At 40.3% G+C, this 21353-nt stretch overlaps 1 protein-coding gene across 2 annotated transcripts; it reads right to left on the bottom strand.

Annotated features, from left to right (window-relative positions):
* Positions 1–5742: 5742 nt before the first annotated feature.
* On the bottom strand, positions 5743–21108 carry LOC115376073 (CD48 antigen-like). Of its 2 annotated transcripts, XM_030075572.1 has the most exons (5): positions 21086–21108; positions 18324–18620; positions 7078–7371; positions 5985–6263; positions 5743–5867 (listed from the first exon to the last, which is right to left on the bottom strand). In XM_030075572.1, the coding sequence occupies exons 2-5, from the start codon at positions 18616–18618 to the stop codon at positions 5752–5754; spliced, it is 984 nt and encodes a 327-aa protein (XP_029931432.1). In that variant the 5' UTR covers positions 18619–18620; positions 21086–21108; the 3' UTR covers positions 5743–5751. The 2 variants fall into 2 exon arrangements, with proteins under 2 accessions (XP_029931432.1, XP_029931499.1); XM_030075639.1 differs by lacking the exons at positions 5985–6263; positions 7078–7371 and adding an exon at positions 17238–17516.
* Positions 21109–21353: the final 245 nt, after the last annotated feature.

Here is a 21353-nt window from a genome sequence, read left to right on the forward strand (position 1 = left end):
ATTCACTTTTTTTTATTTCATTCACTTTACCCTTTATTTGTTCCATAAAAAAGAAAACTTCTCATTTTATCCGTCAAATGAGTTCAGTCAACCAGTTAGCAGAAACTGGGGAGGTTTTTGTTGTCTTGAGCGTGAATAATCTCGAATAGACACCATTCTGAACAGTTAACATTACTCCTTGACAACTGTGTGATTTCACAAGGTGTGGCAGCCAAAAATCTCGGTGTTACTTTTGATCCCTGCTTATCCTTTGACAGGCACATTAAGGATATTACCAAGACTGCCTATTTTCACTTACATAATATAGCACAAATTCGGTCTTCCCTGTCCATGGCTGACGCAGAGACCTTAATTCATGCATTTGTTTCAGCCAGACTTGATTACTGCAATGTTCTGTTTTCAGGTCACATTACCCCAATTCTTGCCTCCCTTCATTGGCTTCCTGTGCATATTGGATCTGACTTTAAGGTGCTTCTGTTAACCTACAAAATCTTAAATGGGTTTTCTCCATCTTATCTTTCAGATCTCCTTAAACCTTACATTCCATCACGGGCTCTCCGCTCTCAAAATGTGGGGCTGCTTTGCTTACCTAGGGTTAAGAAGAAGTCAGCAGCCTTTTCCTATCGTGCCCTGCTGCTATGGAATAACCTCCCTGCTGACGTCAGGCAGTCTGAATCTGTTGATTCTTTCAAATCTACGTTAAAAACTCATCTCTTCAGCCTAACTTATGGCTGACAGTGGTACGGTGGGCTGGTTCTCTGTCTCAATGAAGTAACCCAAGCACTCACCTGCCGACGAGATTATTGCTCTCACAGAGCTAATTATCTATCTGTCTTCTGCAGATAATTAATGTTTCACCTTTGTCTCTGTGTGAGTGTGTGTGAATGGTTGATGTGTGTTTGTCCGAGTGCGTGCTCTGTCTATCATTGACCCAGGTCTTCATGGTGTTGGTGGTTGTGTGGCTCAGGTCCCTTGCTGCTCCGGTGGATCTGGCTTCTCTTGGCGTCCTCGTCCCTCATCCGCCAACTGTTTTTACACTACATCCTTTGTATTATACATATATATCTTTTATTGTTTGTTTTCTGTGTCTACAACATCTATTGCACGTCTGTCCGTCCTAGGGAGGGATCCCTCCTCTGTTGCTCCCCTGAGGTTTCTTCCTATTTTTCTCCCTGTTAAAGGGTTTTTTTAGGGAGTTGTTCCTCATCCGATGTGAGGGTCTAAGGACAGAAGATGTTGTACTTCCTGTAAAGCCCTTTACCCTTTGTAATTTGTGATTCTGGGCTATATAAATGAATAAAATTGAATTGAATTGAATTGAACTGAATTGAATCGAATCCAAATTTCATCATGGCAACGTTCTGTCTTGCTAATCTGTATTGTCTCCATTGGATTATTTTGATATCTTGGTGTTGAGGAGATCAAATCAAATCAAACTTTATTTATATAGCACCTTTCATACATAAAAGAAATGCAACACAAAGTACTTTACATTAAAAGACATACACCCCCAACCCCCAAATCCCCCACCCCCTCAGCTAAGCTAAAAACTAAAAGACATCATAGTAAAATACGATCAATACTAAAAGGAATAAAAAACAATATAACAACATTAATGAGTATTAATAAATTAAAAACAGTAAAACAATACAAGCAACATAAATATGTATTAAAGAGTAAAAAGAAAAATTATTTAACAAGCAACTAAAAGACATTAAACAATAGAGGCAGCATAAAAGAGAGGAAAGAGAATCAGTTAAAAGCCAGATTAAAAAGGTGGGTCTTGAGCCTGCCCTTAAAAACATCAACAGTCTCAGCAGCCCTGAGGTTCTCCGGCAGGCTGTTCCACAGACATGGGCCATAATAATAGAATGAAGCTTCACCAGGAGTTTTTGTTCTAACATTGGGAACAGTTAAAACACCGGTACCGGAGGACCTCAGGGTGAGCGAGGGCCGATAGGCTAAAAGCAAGTTCGACAATATAAATATGGAAAGAAAATGTTAAAAAGCTGGTGGGGATTGGGTCATGATCACAAGTTGAGGGGTTCAGGCCACAAATTATTATCCTTTGGCATCTTCTGTTTCAGTGACAGAGCGAGAGACATTCATAACCCAGTGTGCTTTGAAAACCAAACAACAAAAGCAAAAAAGAGGCATCCTGTTCGAGAGCCTTAACAACCAGGAGGTTTGAAGCAGTGTACACACCTAATGGATTCAGGCAAGATGTGAGTCCAGGTGAATTCTTTGATCCCTTATACATCTATGTCTGTCATGAAAGGCAGATGTAAGTTTTTGTTTAAAGAAGAAAAAGTTGCTCTGAAACCCTGTTTTATAGCTGACAGTTAACTTGTTGAAAAAAGTGATGCAACTCAGCGCAATGAGGTTGATCCTAATAACTGGTTCATTGAGTATAGTGTGGGCTGCAGTGGAGGCTTGCAACATTTAGGGTACCTCCATATTATTATTAGGATAGTTAAATTAACAGTAAATATACAGTATATTATCATTGGAGGTACAACTGGGAAGTTGTGATCTGTGTCATCCAGCCAAACAGATGGTAGGTTCCAGCTGTAGAGGTTAACTTTCTGCACTGCATTTCAGATATCAATAACAATCACCTGCTAAAAAGAACAGTTCATCAACACAAAATATTTAAATAGAAATAGTTGCATCAAAACAAATGACGACTGCATAAAATGCCTCCCATCTGAATACTGAAAGCAAGTTCTAGTGTGTGCGAACCATAAATTGTAGTGACCTCACTGCTCTGTTGACACTGGCATATTGAGTCGCAGTTTGACAGCCAACCAAGCCAACACTATTCCTCTTGTTCTGCTGACAGGTGAGACATTTGCTAGTTGATAATTGCTTATTTGTATAAGATGCCTTTGTAGGAGTCGTTTTGAGTCAATGCCAGCAAAACCCCAACATTACTGAAAGCCAGAGTGTCAAAGAGATTTGCATTTGGCTTCTGAGAGCCAAGTAACTGTGACATTGTTTGTCTATTGTCTTCCTGTCACGCTCAAAACTGAAGCATATAAGTGTTCAATCTGACCACAACATGACCTATATGACCCGAAGCTACATAGAGACTCCATCCACCCCCCCAAACCATGTCTGTTTCCGTGGAAACAGTTAACTGAACCACAGAGAAGGGTTTTCTCACAGGCTGTACAAGAATCTTTCCTAGCTACTTATAACCAAATCATTGTTTAACTCAACAACAACTGACATTTTTGTTTATATCTTAATGCTTCCACCAATTATTTGCTGGTTTACAACAAAAAACCAACAAAGAACTGCTGTTACATCTGGGGCTGGGGGGGAAGTTATAGATCAGATCAGTGTTTCTAACAGTCGAGTGGAGACCCCACTGAATACTGTAAAAAGTCAATAAAAAGCTGAGTCAATCACATCAAACAGTTGTTGACAATTTAACTATCCAATTTTAAATGGACACTTTTTACAGTATTTTTTTCTCATGTGAGTGCAGTGGGCCGCTCTCGCCCGTTCTGCCTGCAGGAGAGAAGCTGCCTCCTGCTGCTGTCACTGCTACAACAGGAGGTTGTCAGGAGAACGTTTTCCCGTCCTGTCCTTCTTGCTGCACCAGGAAAGCAGCAGTGAATAAGTGCATCTGGTGGTATGTGATGTTGGGAAAGCAGAGGCGTGTACAGTGATGTGATGACATGGGTCTCTAGTCAAATATGGACAAGCAAACCAGTTCTTAGAAGGTTCACAAATTGAATTAACTTAGAACTGGCACTTCATTCTTGTTGGTGGAGAGGGGCTAACAGTAATCAAGAGCTCTTACACTTGAAACAACTGAGCAGAGTATCACATGTAGTGAAGCTTTGGAGCTGTCCTTTAATTACCATGAACCACCTGGTAGACAGCTGTGATCACAGCTTTCAGCGAGCGGCTGTGTGTGTGTGAGTGTGTGTGTGACTCAGTTACTCATTTTGTCATACTTCATCTGTGTGGTCCAAAAAAAGTTATATGCACATCCGCCAGGACAGGATGAAGGCTTTTCAAATGGGAGCAACCTTCCATATTTGTAAGTCAGTTACCACCGCATTTTCAACCAAAAAAAAAGGGCACTTTAACGCGCGATTTTCAACCAGGAGGGCAACAGGTGGGGCAGTCGCCCCCCTCTGCACGCCACTGCTATTAGGTCTGTCAGAGCAAGACATGTCTAGGGATTTTATTTTGAAAACAAAACATCCATTTCTGCAGGGTCTGCAAGTCCTGCATCTTTTTTTCATGTGATGACACTCCTCGCCACATGGGTAAGCTCGTGGTGTTTATTGAAAAATACTGTAAATTGAAGTAAATAATAACAATAATACAATAATACACCAATAATAATAATAATAATAAAAATAATAATCATCATCATCATCATCATCATCACCATCATCATCGTCATCATTATTATGAAGACAAAGAATGATGAAACAAAGTAAAATTGATCAAATGAAATTATGACAACTAAGACTTAAGATAATAGCAGTATAATAGCACTCCCTCTCATGTGATATTGCTTAAATCAAGAATTTGTCTGTAAAATAAATCAAAAATAATATTGTTGATATTTTGCATGCAAAGAGCTCATCTTTGTCTGAGGCTTGCATGTGCAGAAATCAGTTTTTGAAAAAGAGGAGTCTGCTCTCTGTGAACTAGCAGAGGGCCTCAGCTGTTTACTACTTTCTAATATTAAATTTCTAATATAACTGCTACATCACTTTAATGATTCAACCCCTGTCAAGGTCAGGAAAGCTTAAATATTTACTGTTTTTTTTTTTTTTCCTTACAGAAACTGAAACTCGAAAATAAAAGGAAATCGATGTCACCCAACCATTTTAAAGACTGCAGTAAAAGCAAAACTTTATTTTTTCCTGGAAGGGAAATTACTTCTCCACAGACTGTATCTATTTTACAGGCCTGACTCAAGACAAGCAGACAATAAAACAAATATACACATATTGTAGAAATGCATCAGGCATCAGTCAACAACCCCATTCCACTTGGAATAAAAGATCTGAATCTCTCTGCAGACTAAAACTGCTGTTGTGTTGCTTCAGAAGAAAATGAAAAGCACGGCTAGAAAATCTCCAAGATGTTGTGGATCTCCTGGAGAAGATGTGGTGATAACATCCAGCCGACAGTCCGATGTGGAGCGAGTTTGTTGTGGCCATTTTTTGTTATGTTGCCCTTCCAACAGGTGGGGGCAGAGGCGAGCACACATGCAGCCACACTGTTACAGAACATGGTTATTAACCCCGTCAGCTCCGGCTGCTGAGCATCTTTAAAAGTTTGGACAGTGATGATATTACACACCTTCAAATCTGGAGATGAAGATTTGTGATGAGGGTGATGATGAAGGTCCTGGGATAAAAAACCTTCAAGACCTTGAACCCAGGACCTTGAAAGAAACGAAACAAGTCAACTCAGCTTGCTCCTTTCTGTGTGCAGTTTGCATGTTCTCCATTCGTTTGCATGTCCTCTGGGCGTTTCCTTCCCACAAAGCAAATAAAGGCAGGTCAGGTGAGCTGATGGCTCTAAGTTGTCTGTAAATGTGAACGTGTGTGAGTGGCCGCCTTTCCGGGATGTTTCCCTCCCCCCGGCTGCATCCCCATGTGACCCTGAACAGGAGTAAGAAGGTGTGGAAATGAATAGGTGGATGTCAAATGAACTGAAGAAATAAAAACAATTACATGAGTTAATAATAAATACTCGCCTTGTAATTGTTTGTCATTCTTTCTCTCCCTCTTTCTTAAAACACATCCAAATGACCAAAAGGACAGCGACACTTAGAAACACAACCATGGGAATGATGAATAACCAGGATGTGGGCCTACTGCTCTCACCTGTCAGAAGGATTTATAATGAACATCAGCAAAACACACTTAAACGTCATGTGCCACTGAGATAAGCTTAAATATGTGTGATTTTATATTTGATGTGAGTGATGTAATTCTCCTTACTTGTGCTGCGATCACTGATATTTTCACTGCAGGATACTGTGGGGTTGACTAGAAATGATTTATTCTCAGCAGGGTTGGCAGCCTCACATCTATAAGATGAGCTGAAATTGTGCTTGTGTACAGTGAGAGGCAGAGAGGCAGCAGTGCGGCTCTGGTTCAGTATCTCCTCTCCTCTGTACCAGGACAGTGTCGTCGCCTCGCTCTTCTTCACAAAACACAGCAAGGTGCAGCTCTCAGCGCTCACACTGGACCTGTTCACTCCAGGCTCTGGGACAGGCTCTGAGGACAGTCCAGGAAAACTGCATTTAGTGAAGATGTGTCAATTCAATTTTTACAATATTACTTGAACTGGTTCTTAATTAATTGGATATCAATAAAGAAACCGTTGATTGATTTGTGCAAAATTATTTTTTACTAAAGCTGTGATAAAGTTTCTTATTTTGTAAGTACAGAGAAGTGACTGAGACTGACATTTAAAGATGATGATGCACTTCATACAGACAGAAGTGATTAAAAATTGTTAGTTGTTATCAGCAGAGCCAGATGTAACTTACCATGAACTGTGAAGTGATATGATTTACAAAACACCTGTATAAATTCCTGAGTCATTTGTGTGCTATTTTATGATCTGTCCCTCAAACTTTCCTCCCATATCTTGATTCTCCACTGAGTCACCACACCAACATTCATTCCTCCATAAAAAAAGAAATACATCCTCTACAACAGAGTCTGTGTCACCAGCCACAAAAACCACCACAGCAGCCAGGAAGAGGATGATGGATGAGTGGAGGAGGGTGGGGGGTGGAGGAGCAGGGCTTGGGACAGCAAGGCACGGGGCAGAGCCAGGCCACCGACCTGAATATGGACACATCCATAAAGCAAAACACAGACACAGCCACTCACACAGACAGAGGAGGACGGGTTAGTCACACAGAAAACAACATGAGACTGAGAGCAGAGGAGGTGAGGAAGAAGGACACGGACAGAAACACAGGAGTGACTGCAGCTGGCTCTTAAAGCTCATAGTGCACTTTACACAAAAACAAATCTTTAAAATCTGTTGCCAGTTTCAACAGAACCAGGTGTGACTTACCGTACACTGTGAGCTGATATTTTTTAACACCCTCCGGTTTAGAATCAATTGAATAAATCCCTGAATCGTTTCTCTGCAGTCCTCTGATTGTAAACAGTCCAGTGTTTTTGTCCCAGAAAACTCTGTTCCTGAAACTTTCCTCCAGTACACTGATTTCACTGTTCATTACCACAGCTATATTGGATCCTCCATATAAAAGAAATCCCAACTTCAGTATAGGGTCTGGTAATGTGATGGATCCTCCTTCAGTGCTGGTCAGGTTCTTTACTTCCTGGGCAGCAGATGAGCTCATTACTGTAAAACAACGAGGGAAACAGTCAAACCCTGACAGAAACCTGCCGTGTTTCATTATCACCTTTTCTATCCCAAGGCCCACCTGATCATCAGCATAATGTGTCAGGGCCCATAAGAAAAAATAATTTCTCACAAGCTCTTTATTTAAAAAAAAAAGAAAAAAAAAAAGATAAATGTATATATGTATATGTGTGTGTGTGTGTTTTGTAATTGTGCAAAAACTCTTTGAAATAAACAACAACAATAACAACAACAACATCAATAATAATTTAACAACCAGCTCCAGATGCATAAACAGGTCCGTATCCATAAAATTACATTATCCCAGCAACATCCCAAGTTATTGCCTATGATTTCTTTTAAAAAATGTGATTGGCTCCCTTCCCTTCTTGAATACCATCCAGCAAGAGAAAAAAAACAAAAAAATATTTTAAAGAATGAAGAATTCACTGACCCGACTGACAGGGACCAAAAGCAAACAGCGCCACACATCGACCAACATGGACGAAGCAGTGAACATCAGACTGTTGAAAAGTCAGTCTACTGGTCTAGTAAATGCAGAAATTAACACACAGGAAACAACCCTTATTGGACAAAGCCTCATTTACTTCAATATCTGTTGGTGTCTATTGGCGTTATCTTTCTGAATATTAGGTGGTTAGAAATGGGATTTTTTTGTTTGTTTGTTTAGAAATGTTGAAGCTGTTTCTCTGTAGGAATTTGCTTTGTTCTGTGTTTCCCCCAGTCTTACAAACCTCCCAGTCCCCTTGCTGCTGAAAGTGGACGACCAGCTCAACACACAGACCCAGCTTTAGCAGATTTCTTTTTTTTTTTTTTTTTTCATTTCAGGATGATGGAGTTTGCTGTGCTCTTGTGAAATCCCAAACTTTATGAATTGCCTTGATCTCTGCCTCCTCATGTGAGTTCTTTGGTCTTCAGGTTAAGAGTTTCACACAGATTAGCCATAAATGATCTCATCTCTCACAACCTGCCACTTCAGAATGTCTGAAAGTGAAAACACAACAAATATACAAAATATGACCACGAACTAAACTGACCAAGTGAAGAACAAAAGTTAATATTAAATGTTTTAGTGTTCATTAATTTCACAAGGTTCCAGTGTTCTGTTCTCTCGAATGACGTTTTTCTTGGTGTTGTTTCATCTCTGCAGGACACGTAAGAGATGCAGGACGAAACCCCAAACTAAAACCAAAATGAGACCCAGTGACTGCCTGGCAGATGATTTTCCTCTAACTCGGTTTTTCATGTCTCTGCATCTGTTTCCTGTCTCACTTAGAAAACCTCTGGCCAGCGAACACACACCAGACAGTTTCCTGTTCATGTTCCTGTGAAACGAGGACATAGTTTATGGCTATCAGTATTTATATACTTAAATAAAGTTGAATTTACATTTCAGTTTCAGTTTAGAGGTTTTCACTGTGTATTTAGTACTTTTTGAGGTGTTTAAAAATACTAATTGTTATACATGTCTGCTGGAATATTTGCCATAAAATATTATATATACATTTTTTAATGGAGGTACAGGTATTTGTTTGCAACAGGTGCTTTGAAATAAAAAGGATTCATTGAAAAATCTGTCAAATATTTATTAACTGCATGAAATGCATCAGATACAACAGCAATAATCCTCACTGAGGCATTTTATCCAAACAATTCTCAACATCAGATGAGGAAAGAGTGATAATGAGGAGCAGGAGGGTTTGTGGGTAATGAGCTGGTCAACAAGAAAGCTCCATGTGGCACTGGAGCTTGTGTTAAAAAATAATTGATAAAAATTCTCCAAATAAATTTATTTATTTACTTGATTAGTTAGTTAGTTATTTAGTTCGCCTGTTTCACAAGCAGGAAACACAGTCCATTTTTGTTCAGTTTTAGTCTGATCTTTATTTTTAATTTTAGTTTACTATAATGCTGTTTAACACCTAGTTTTCATCTTAAAGTGTACCGTAATAATTTTGCCATCCAGTCACAAACTCAAAGCTGGTTCCCATATAGGATTTTGAACAGGCTTATGTCTCATGGCTTTAGATTAATTTCTTTCATCTAAACATGGAAGAAGATGTTACAGGATTTTTCATAATCAGGTAACACAGTGACAGTGTGAATAAATAGTACAAACACACCCCATCCCACCCGCCCATCCATCCATATAATGTCATATAGTTAAATAGTTACCAATAAGAAAGATTATAATCTCCATCTTTGTTATCATCGTGGTCCATCAGTCTTGAGCTCGTCTCGTATCGCCTGTTTTGGCTCCTTTGGTTTGAACGGTCGTGTAGCTCGAGCAGCTCTCTCTGCCTGGCGTATTGAGAGGAACGCCCCATACCTCCCTCCTTACCTTCTTCACTGTTTTCATTTCATTCAATTTACCCTTTATTTGTGCCATAAAAAAGAAAACTTCTCATTTTATCCATCAAATGAGTTCAGTCAACCAGTTAGCAGAAACTGGGGAGGTTTTTGTTGTCTTGAGCGTGAATGCTCTCGAATAGACACCATTTTGAACAGTTAACATTACTCCTTGACAACTGTGTGATTTCACAAGGTGTGGCAGCCAAAAATCTCGGTGTTACTTTTGATCCCTGCTTATTCTTTGACGGGCACATTAAGGATATTACCAAGACTGCCTATTTTCACTTACATAATATAGCACAAATTCGGTTTTCCCTGTCCATGGCTGACACAGAGACCTTAATTCATGCATTTGTTTCAGCCAGACTTGATTACTGCAATGTTCTGTTTTCAGGTGTCCCACAGGCCAGCACCAAAAGTCTCCAGATGGTTCAAAATGCTGCAGCTAGAGTCTTAACTACAACAAGAAAATCTGATCACATTACTCCAATTCTTGCCTCCCTTCATTGGCTTCCTGTGCATATTGGATCTGACTTTAAGGCACTTCTGTTAACCTACAAAATCTTAAAAGGGTTTTCTCCATCTTACCTTTCGGATCTCCTTAAACCTTACATTCCATCCCGGGCTCTCTGCTCTCAAAATGCGGGGCTGCTTTGCTTACCTACGATTAAGAAGAAGTCAGCAGGTGGCCGGGCCTTTTCCTATCGAGCCCCGCTGCTATGGAATAACCTCCCTGCTGACATGAGGCAATCTGAATCTGTTGATTCTTTTAAATCTAGATTAAAAACTCATCTCTTCAGCCTAGCTTATGGCTGACAGTTAGTGGTACGGTGGGCTGGTTCTCTGTCTCAATGAAGTAACCCAAGCACTCACCTGCCGACGAGATTATTGCTCTCACAGAGCTAATTATCGATCTGTCTTCTGCAGATAATTAATGTTTCACCTTTGTCTCTGTGTGAGTGTGTGTGAATGGTTGATGTGTGTTTGTCAGAGTGCGTGCTCTGTCTATTATTGACCCAGGTCTTCATGGTGTTGGTGGTTGTGTGGCTCGGGTCCCTTGCTGCTCCGGTGCATCTGGCTTCTCTTGGCGTCCTCGTCCCTCATCCGCCAACTGTTTTTACACTACATCCTTTGCATTATACATATATATCTTTTATTGTTTGTTTTCTGTGTCTACAACATCTATTGCATGTCTGTGCGTCCTGGGGAGGGATCCCTCCTCTGTTGTTCCCCTGAGGTTTCTTCCTATTTTTCTCCCTGTTAAAGGGGTTTTTAGGGAGTTGTTCCTTATCCGATGTGAGGGTCTAAGGACAGAAGATGTTGTATTTCCTGTAAAGCCCTTTGAGACAAATTTGTAATTTGTGATTCTGGGCTATATAAATAAATAAAATTGAATTGAATTGAATTGAATTGAATTGAATTGAATCCAAATTTCATCATGGCAACGTTCTGTCTCGCTAATCTGTATTGTCTCCATTGGATTATTTTGATATCTTGGTGTTAAGGAGATCAAATCAAATCAAACTTTATTTATATAGCACCTTTTATACATAAAAGAAATGCAACACAAAGTGCTTTACATTAAAAGACATACACCCCCAATCCCCCACCCCCTCATACGCACTCACACATGCACACACACACAAATACAGCATACTACACACATGCATATACCCCAGGCATACACCCCATCACACCCCAGCCCAGCCCACCTCAACCCAACCCAAAGATAAAATAAAATAAAATATGGCTGAGCACTCAGGGACCAGATGAGGAAACACCCTTCAATCTTTGGGAGCCATCCACACCGAGAGGCGTCCCAGCCCACGACTACAGAGGGCACCACCACAGAGACCACCCTGACCCAGACAGACAGGAGCCCATACCACGGCCATAAGGCCCTGGAGCAGGGCCCCCAACCATCCAGGCCAGGACAGGACAGCACCCAGGACGGCACCCCCGCAGGCAGGCCAGACACAGCTCCCAGTGTGGAAGGCCACCATGAGAAAATCACTGGAGCTAAAAACTAAAAGACATCATAGTAAAATACGATCAATACTAAAAGGAATTAAAAAAAACAATATAACAGCATAAATGAGTATTAATAAATTAAAAACAGTCAAACAATACAAGCAACATAAATATGTATTAAAGAGTAAAAAGAAAAATTATTTAACAAGCAACTAAAAGACATTAAACAATAGAAGCAGCATAAAAGAGTGGAAAGAGAATCAGTTAAAAGCCAGATTAAAAAGGTGGGCCTTGAGCCTGCCCTTAAAAACATCAACAGTCTCAACAGCCCTGAGGTTCTCCGGCAGGCTGTTCCACAGACATGGGCCATAATAATAGAATGAAGCTTCACCAGGAGTTTTTGTTCTAACATTGGGAACAGTTAAAACACCGGTATCGGAGGACCTCAGGGTGAGCGAGGGCCGATAGGCTAAAAGCAAGTTCGACAATATAAATATGGAAAGAAAATGTTAAAAAGCTGGTGGGGATGGGGTCATGATCACAAGTTGAGGGGTTCAGGCGACAAATTATTATCCTTTGGCATCTTCTGTTTCTGTTTTGCTTTGAAAACCAAACAACAAAAGCAAACAAAGAGGCATCCTGTTCAAGAGCCTTAACAACCAGGACGTTTGAAACAGTGTGTACACACCTAATGGATTCAGGCAAGATGTGAGTCCAGGTGGATTTTTTGATCCCTTATGTCTGTCATGAAAGGCAGATTTTGTTTAAAGAAGAAAAAGTCGCTCTGAAACCCTGTTAAGTTAACTTGTTGAAAAAAGTGATGCAACTCAGCACAATCAAGTTGATCCTAATAATTGGTTCACTGAGTATAGTGTGGGCTACAGTGGAGGCTTGCAACATTTAGGGTACCTCCATATTATTATTATGATAGTTAAATTAACTGTAAATATACAGTGTGTTATCATTGGAGGTACAACTGGGAAGTTGTGATCTGTGTCATCCAGCCGAACAGATGGTAGGTTCCAGCTGTAGAGGTTAACTTTCTGCACTGCATTTCAGATATCAATAACAATCACCTGCTAAAAAGAACAGAAATAATTGCATCAAAACAAATGATGACTGCATAAAATGCTTCCCATCTGAATACTGAAAGCAAATTCTAGTGTGTGCTAACCATAAATTCACGATTCCGACCCGGAGAAATATAGCCAATAGGACTGGCCGATTTCACAAGACCACGCCCCTCATAATTCCACGTCCAACTAATGTCTCACAAACAAACTGCTTTAGCGACAATGTATCACTAGGCTACTAGACTGAAGTCTTGCGGTGAAGAAAATTATTCTCAGTGCATTTACAATACATTAGTAACGTTACTAGTCCTTGACACTAGAAGGCGCTCTAAGACCGCCCAGCTATCCGGTCCCAAACCAGAGGCTGTTTCAGGTGAGGATTCAGTTCACCCAAGGAGGTCAAAAGGAGTTCACCAGGCGTCTTAGCTCCGGACATAACGTTAATGTGTGTTCAGTCTGCGAGCATGTTCACACTTCAGAGGTAAGCAGATGAATTTGTTTAGAAGTAACGTAGCCTTGAGTACTACAGTGGGATATACTAACGTAATGACATGTCCAACAGTGCAACGTTAGCTCCAGCTATAACCAGTGGTTAAAGTGGGATTTGACCGGTGGGGGAGCCCTAAACTTCCATTACTCCTGCCCCTCCCGCCGCATCTTGGCGCTTATGAGAGAGCCATGCAGACTGTGCATGCGAAAATGATCTGTAGTCCGCGGCGCTACTGCCAGTTTGAATTGAATAATTTATTTATTTGACTAAGGTGGCGGAGCTCAGCTCCGGAGGGCTCCGGCCCACTTTAACCCCTGGCTATAACGTTATAACGTTAGCTGTTTGTTGTCGCTAGCCTAAGTTAGCTAGGTAAAATAATTTAGCCCTTTAGTTAAAACCTTCTTGGAGAACATTGTTATGTCAGTCGTTAGATAATGTAGCCCTATATTATCGGGGATTAAAGATAAATCATCTGACATCTTGAAGTTGCAACTGCCGAAGTGAGACCAGGTGATTGCATTGAGGTAGGGCAGTGGCTTGTGAGACATAGCAACAGTAACTATGCGTGCTGCCAGCGTCGGAATGGTGAATTGTAGTGACCTCACTGTTCTGTTGACACTGGCATATTGAGTCGCAGATTGACAGCCAACCCAGCCAACACTATTCCTCTTGTTCTGCAGTCAGGTGAGACATTTGCTAGTTGATAATTGCTTATTTGTATAAGATGCCTTTGTAGGAGTCGTTTTGAGTCAGTGCCAGCAAAACCCCAACATCACTGAAAGCCAGAGTGTCAAAGAGAAAGTCAAAGACAAAAAGACACTAAATGGGACAAAGTGTTGCCTCCTGACTCACATCTCCATTACATCTTTTGCATTTGGCTTCTGAGAGCCAAGTAACCTTGACATTGTTTGTCTATTGTCTTCCTGTCACGCTCAAAACTGAAGCATATAAGTGTTCAATCTGACCACAACATGACCTATATGACCCGAAGCTACATAGAGACTCCATCCACCCCCCCAAACCACGTATGTTTCCGTGGAAACAGTTAACTGGACCACAGAGAAGGGTTTTCTCACAGGTTGTACAAGAATGTTTCCTAGCTACTTATAACCAAGTCATTGTTTAACTCAACAACAACTGACATTTTTGTTTATGTCTTAATGCTTCCATCAATTATTTGCTGGTTTACAACAAAAAACCAACAAAGAACTGCTGTTACATCTGGGGCTGAGGGAGGAATGATAGATCAGATCAGTGTTTCTAACAGCCGAGTGGAGACCCCACTGAATACTGTAAAAATTGGATAGAAAGCTGAGTCAATCACATCAAACAGTTGTTGACAATTTAACTATCCAATTTTAAATGGACACTTTTTACAGTATTTATTTCTCATGTGAGTGCAGTGGGCCGCTCTCCCCCGTTCTGCCTGCAGGAGAGAAACTGCCTCCTGCTGCTGTCACTGCTACAGCAGGAGGTTGTCAGGAGATCGTTTTCCCGTCTTGTCCTTCTTGCTGCACCAGGAAAGCAGCAGTGAATAAGTGCGTCTGGTGGTATGTGATGCTGGGAAAGCAGAGGCGTGTACAGTGATGTGATGACATGGGTCTCTAGTCAAATATGGACAAGCAAACCAGTTCTTAGAAGGTTCACAAATTGAATTAACTTAGAACTGGCACTTCATTCTTGTTGGTGGAGAGGGGCTAACTGTGATCAAGAGCTCTTACAGTTGAGCTTTGAATGCCTGGTGAAACAACTGAGCAAAGTATCACATGTAGTGAAGCTTTGGAGCTGTCCTTTAATTACCATGAACCACCTGGTAGACAGCTGTGATCACAGCTTTCAGCGAGCGGCTGTGTGTGTGTGTGAGTGTGTGTGTGACTCAGTTACTCATTTTGTCATACTTCATCTGGTGTGGTCCAAAAAAAGTTATATGCACATCCGTCAGGACAGGATGAAGGCTTTTCAAATGGGAGCAACCTTCCATATTTGTAAGTCAGTTACCACCGCGTTTTCAACCAAAAAAAAAGGGCACTTTAACGCGCGATTTCAACCAGGAGGGCAACAGGTGGGGCAGTCGCCCCCCTCTGCACGCCACTGCTATTAGGTCTGTCAGAGCAAGACATGTCTAGGGATTTTATTTTGAAAACAAAACATCCATTTCTGCAGGGTCTGCAAGTCCTGCACCTTTTTTTCATGTGATGACACTCCTCGGCACGCGGGGAAGCACGTGGTGTTTATTGAAAAATACTGTAATGAGAAATACAGAACTGATCAATCCCATGTATAAATATGGAATTGTAAATTCAAGTAAATAATAACAATAATACAATAATACAACAATAATAATAATAATAAAAAATCATCATCATCATCATCATCATCATCATCATCATCACCATCATCATCATCATTATGAAGACAAAGAATGATGAAACAAAGTAAAATTGATCAAATGAAATTATGACAACTAAGACTTAAGATAATAGCAGTATAATAGCACTCCCTCTCATGTGATGTTGCTTAAATCAAGAATTTGTCTGTAAAATAAATCAAAAATAATATTGTTGTTGATATTTTTCATGCAAAGAGCTGATCTTTGTCTGAGGCTTGCATGTGCAGAAATCAGTTTTTGAAAAAGAGGAGTCTGTTCTCTGTGAACCAGCAGAGGGCCTCAGCTGTTTACGACTTTTTAATATTAAATTTCTAATATAACTGCTACATCACTTTAATGATTCAACCCCTGTCCAGGTCAGGAAAGCTTAAATATTTACTGTTTTTTTTTTCCTTACAGAAACTGAAACTCGAAAATAAAAGGAAATCGATGTCACCCAACCATTTTAAAGACTGCAGTAAAAGCAAAACTTTATTTTTTCCTGGCAGGGAAATTACTTCTCCACAGACTGTATCTATATTAGAGGCCTGACTCAAGACAAGCAGACAATAAAACAAATATACACATATTGTAGAAATGCATCAGGCATCAGTCAACAACCCCATTCCACTTGGAATAAAAGATCTGAATCTCTCTGCAGACTAAAACTGCTGTTGTGTTGCTTCAGAAGAAAATGAAAAACACGGCTAGAAAATCTCCAAGATGTTGTGGATCTCCTGGAGAAGATGTGGTGATAACATCCAGCCGACAGTCCGATGTGGAGCGAGTTTGTTGTGGCCATTTTTTGTTATGTTGCCCTTCCAACAGGTGGGAGCAGAGGCGAGCACACATGCAGCCACGCTGTTACAGTACATGGTTATTAACCCCATCAGCTCCGGCTGCTGAGCATCTTTAAAAGTTTGGACAGTGATGCTATTACACACCTTCAAATCTGGAGATGAAGATTTGTGATGAGGGTGATGATGAAGGTCCTGGGATAAAAAACCTTCAAGACCTTGAACCCAGGACCTTGAAAGAAACGAAACAAGTCAACTCAGCTTGCTCCTTTCTGTGTGCAGTTTGCATGTTCTCAATTCGTTTGCATGTCCTCTGGGTGTTTCCTTCCCACAAAGCAAATAAAGGCAGGTCAGGTGAGCTGATGGCTCTAAGTTGTCTGTAAATGTGAACGTGTGTGAGTGGCCGCCTTTCCGGGATGTTTCCCTCCCCTCGGCTGCGTCCCCATGTGACCCTGAATAGGAGGAAGAAGGTGTGAAAATGAATAGGCGGATGTCAAATGAACAGGAGAAATAAAAACAATTACATGAATAAATAATAAATACTTGCCTTGTAATTGCTTGTCATTCTTTCTCTCCCTCTTTCTTAAAACACATCCAAATGATCAAAATGACAGCGACACTTAGAAACACCACCATGGGAACGATGAATAACCAGGATGTGGGCCTACTGCTCTCATCTGTCAGAAGTATTTATAATGAACATCAGCAAAACACACTGAAACATGATGTGCCATTGAGATAAGCTTAAATATGTGTGATTTTATATGTGATGTGAGTGAGGTAATTCTCCTTACTTGTGCTGCGATCACTGATATCTTCACTGCAGAATGCTGTGAAGTTGACTGGAAGTGATTTTTTCTCAGCAGGGTTGGCAGCCTCACATCTATAAGATGAGCTGAAATGGTGCTTGTGTACAGTGAGAGGCAGAGAGGCAGCGGTGCTGCTCTGGTTCAGTATCTCCTCTCCTCTGTACCAGGACAGTGTCGTCGCCTCGCTCTTCTTCACAAAACACAGCAAGGTGCAGCTCTCAGCGCTCACACTGGACCTGTTCACTCCAGGCTGTGGGACAGACTCTGAGGACAGTACAGGAAAACTGCATTTAGTGAAGATGTGTCAATTCAATTTTTACAATATTACTTGAACTGGTTCTTAATTAATTGGATATCAATAAAGAAACCGTTGACTGATTTGTGCAAAATTATTTTTACTAAAGCTGTGATAAAGTTTCTTATTTTATAGGTAGCACTAGGAGTATGTATAGGAGTGACTGAGACTGACATTTAAAGATCATGATGTATTTGATACAGACAGAAGTGATTAAAAGTTGTTGTTAGTTGTTTTACAAAAAATTGTACAAATTCCTGACTCATTTGTGGACCAATTTGTGATTATCAAGTCTGTCCCTCAAACTTTCCTCCCATATCTTGATTGTCCAGTGAGTCACCACACCAACATTCATTCCTCCATAAAAAAAGAAATATATCCTCTACAACAGAATCTGTGTCACTAGCCACAGCAGCACAAGACAGTGAGCAGCCACAAAAACCACCACAGCAGCCAGGATGAGGATGATGGATGAGTGGAGGAGGGTGGGGGGGGGGTGAGCAGGGCTAGGGACAGCAAGGCACGGGGCAAAGCCAGGCCACCGACCTGAACATGGACACATCCATAAAGAATAACACAGACACAGCCATTCACACAGACAGAGGAGGACGGGTTAGTCACACAGAAAACAACATGAGACTGAGAGCAGAGGAGGTGAGGAAGAGGGACACGGACAGAAACACAGGAGTGACTGCAGCTGAGCTCATAGTGCACTTTACACAAAAACAAATCTGCAAAATCTGTTGCCAGTTTCAACAGAACCAGGTGTGACTTACCGTACACTGTGAGCCGATATGATGTTAAAACACCCTTTGTTTTAGAATCAACTGTATAACTTCCTGAATCATTTCTCTGCAGTCCTATGATTGTAAACAGTCCAGTGTTTTTGTCCCAGAAAACTCTGTTCCTGAAACTTTCCTCTGTTAACTTAATTTCACTGTTGATTACCACAGCTATATTGGATTTTCCATATAAAAGAAATCCCAACGTCAGTACAGGGTCTGGTAATGTGATGGATCCTCCTTCAGTGCTGGTCAGGTTCTTTACTTCCTGGGCAGCAGATGAGCTCATTACTGTAAAGCAATGAATGAAACAGTCAAACCCTGACAGAAACCTGTAGTGTTTCATCATCACCTTTTATTCCCCAAGGCCCACCTGTTCATCAACGTAATGTGTCAGCACCCATAAGAAAAAAAAAATTCTCACAAGCTCTTTGCTGTAGGTAAAAAAATGCGAATTGTCCATAAAAGTAGACTACTACTACTACTACTACTACTAAAAATAATAATAATAGTAATAGTAATAAATACATAAAATGGCCAAAGAAAATCCATAAAAAAAATTGAATATTACAGTCTCCACAGAATATATAATTTGTAACTGTGCAAAAATAAAAGTCTTTGAAATAAACAACAACAACAACAATAATAATAATTTAACAAACAGCTCCAGATGTATAAACAGGTCCGTATCCATAAAATCACATTATCCCAGCAACATCTCAAGTTATTGCCTATGATTTTTTTAAAAATTGTGATTGGCTAGATAAAAAGCAAACAAATATTTTAAAGAATGTGGAAGTCACTGACCCGACTGACAGGGACTGAAAGTGAACAGCGCCACACATCGACCAACGTGGACAAAGCAGTGAACATCAGACTGTTGAAAAGTCATTTGCCAAACCTGATGTTTTTTGATAGTGAATCTGGGTTGTGGGTCTTGCATCAATGGGTGGGTCAGGCAGAGAACTGATTTAGAAAAAACTGCAAGTAACCAGTTGCGTGCAGTGCTGAGCTGTGTGGGTTTAGGTCGGACACGGGTCGGTGTTGGACAGGTTTGTGTCTGACACCCATCCTACACCAATTACTGCTTCTACTTCAGTAAATGCAGTAATAAACACACAGGGAAAAAAACCTTATTGGACAAAGCCTCATTTACTTCAAGATCTATTGGTGTCTACTGGCGTTATTCTTCTGAACATTAGGTGGTTAGAAATGTTTTTCTGTATGTTCAGAGTTTTAATTTTGTTGATTTAGCTTCATCACACTGGTCCCTGTCTTTGGTCTGAAGCTGTTTCTCCACAGGAATTTGATTTGTTCTGTGTTTTCCCCAGTCTTACAAACCTCCCAGTCCATTCGCTGCTGAAAGTGGACGACCAGCTCAACATGCAGGGCAGTTGATTTAATTTTGTTTCATTTCAGATTGATGGAGTTTGCTGTGCTCTTGTAACTTTATGAATTGCCTTGATCTCTGCCTCCTCATGTGAGTTCTTTGGTCTTCAAGTTAAGAATTTCAGACAGATTAGCCATAACTGATCTCATCTCTCACAACCTGCCACCTGAGGATGTCTGAAAGTGAAAACACTCCAAATATACAAAATATGACCATGAATTAAACTGACCAAGTGAAGAACAAAAGTAAATATTTAAATGTTTTATTGTTCATTCATTTCACAAGGTTCCCGTGTTCTGTTCTCTTGTATGACATTTTTCTTGGTGTCGTTTCATCTCTGCAGGACACGTGACGTCCTGCAGAGATGCAGGACGTAACCCCAAACTAAAACCAAAATGAGACCCAGTGACTGCCTGGCAGAAGATTTTCCTCTAACTCGGTTTTTCATGTCTCTGCATCTGTTTCCTGTCTCACTTAGAAAACCTCTGGCCAGCGAACACACACCAGACAGTTTCCTGTTCATGTTCCTGTGAAACAAGGACATAGTTTATGGCTTTCAGTATTTATATACTTATATAAAGTTGAATTTCAGTTTCAGTTTAGAGGTTTTAGCTGTGTATTTAGTACTTTTTGAGGTGTTTTAAAATACTAATTGCTATCCATGTCTGCTAGAATATTTGCCATTAAATATTCTATATATTTTTGAATACAGGTACAGGTATTTGTTTGCAACAGGTGCTGTGTAATAAAAAGGATTCATTGAAAAATCTGTCAAATATTTATTAACTGCATGAAAGCAGTTCATAAAGCAGATACAACAGCAATAATCCTCACTGATGCATTTTCTGCAAACAATTCTCAACATTAGGTGAAGAAACAGTGATGATGAGAAGCAGGAGGGATTTGTGGGTAATGAGCTGGTCAACAGGAAAGCCCCATGTGGCACTGGAGCTTGTGCTAAAAAATAATTGATAAAAATTTTCCAAATAAATTATTTATTTACTTGATTAGTTAATCAGTTAGTTAGTTAGTTTGCGTGTTTCACAAGCAGGAAAGAGTCCGTTTTTGTTCAGTTTTAGTCTGATCTTTATTTTTAATTTTAGTTGACTATAATGCTCTTTAACACCTAGTTTTCATCTTAAATTGTACCATAATAATTTTGCCATCCAGTCATGGTTCCCATAAAGGATTTTGAACAGGGTTATGTCTCATGGCTTTAAATTAATTTCTTTCATCTAAACATGGAAGAGGATGTTACAGGATTTTCCATATTCAGGTAACACAGTGAGTGTGAATAAATAAATAATACACACACCCCATACCACCCGCCCACCCATCCATTAATGGCATATAGTTAAATAGTTACCGATAAGAAAGATTAAAATCTCCATCTTTGTTATCATTGTGGTCCATCAGTCTTGAGCTCATCTTGTATCGCCTGTTTTGGCTCCTTTGGTTTGAATAGTCGTGTAGCTCGAGCAGCTCTCTCTGCCTGGCGTATTGAGAGGAACGCCCCATACCTCCCTCCTTACCTTCTTCACTGTTTTCATTTAATTCACTTTACCCTTTATTTGTGCCATAAAAAAGAAAACTTCTCATTTTATCCATCAAATGAGTTCAGTCAACCAATTAGG

Source organism: Myripristis murdjan, chromosome 1 (genome assembly GCF_902150065.1).
Source record: "Myripristis murdjan chromosome 1, fMyrMur1.1, whole genome shotgun sequence".
NCBI classification, from domain to species: Eukaryota; Metazoa; Chordata; class Actinopteri; order Holocentriformes; family Holocentridae; genus Myripristis; species Myripristis murdjan.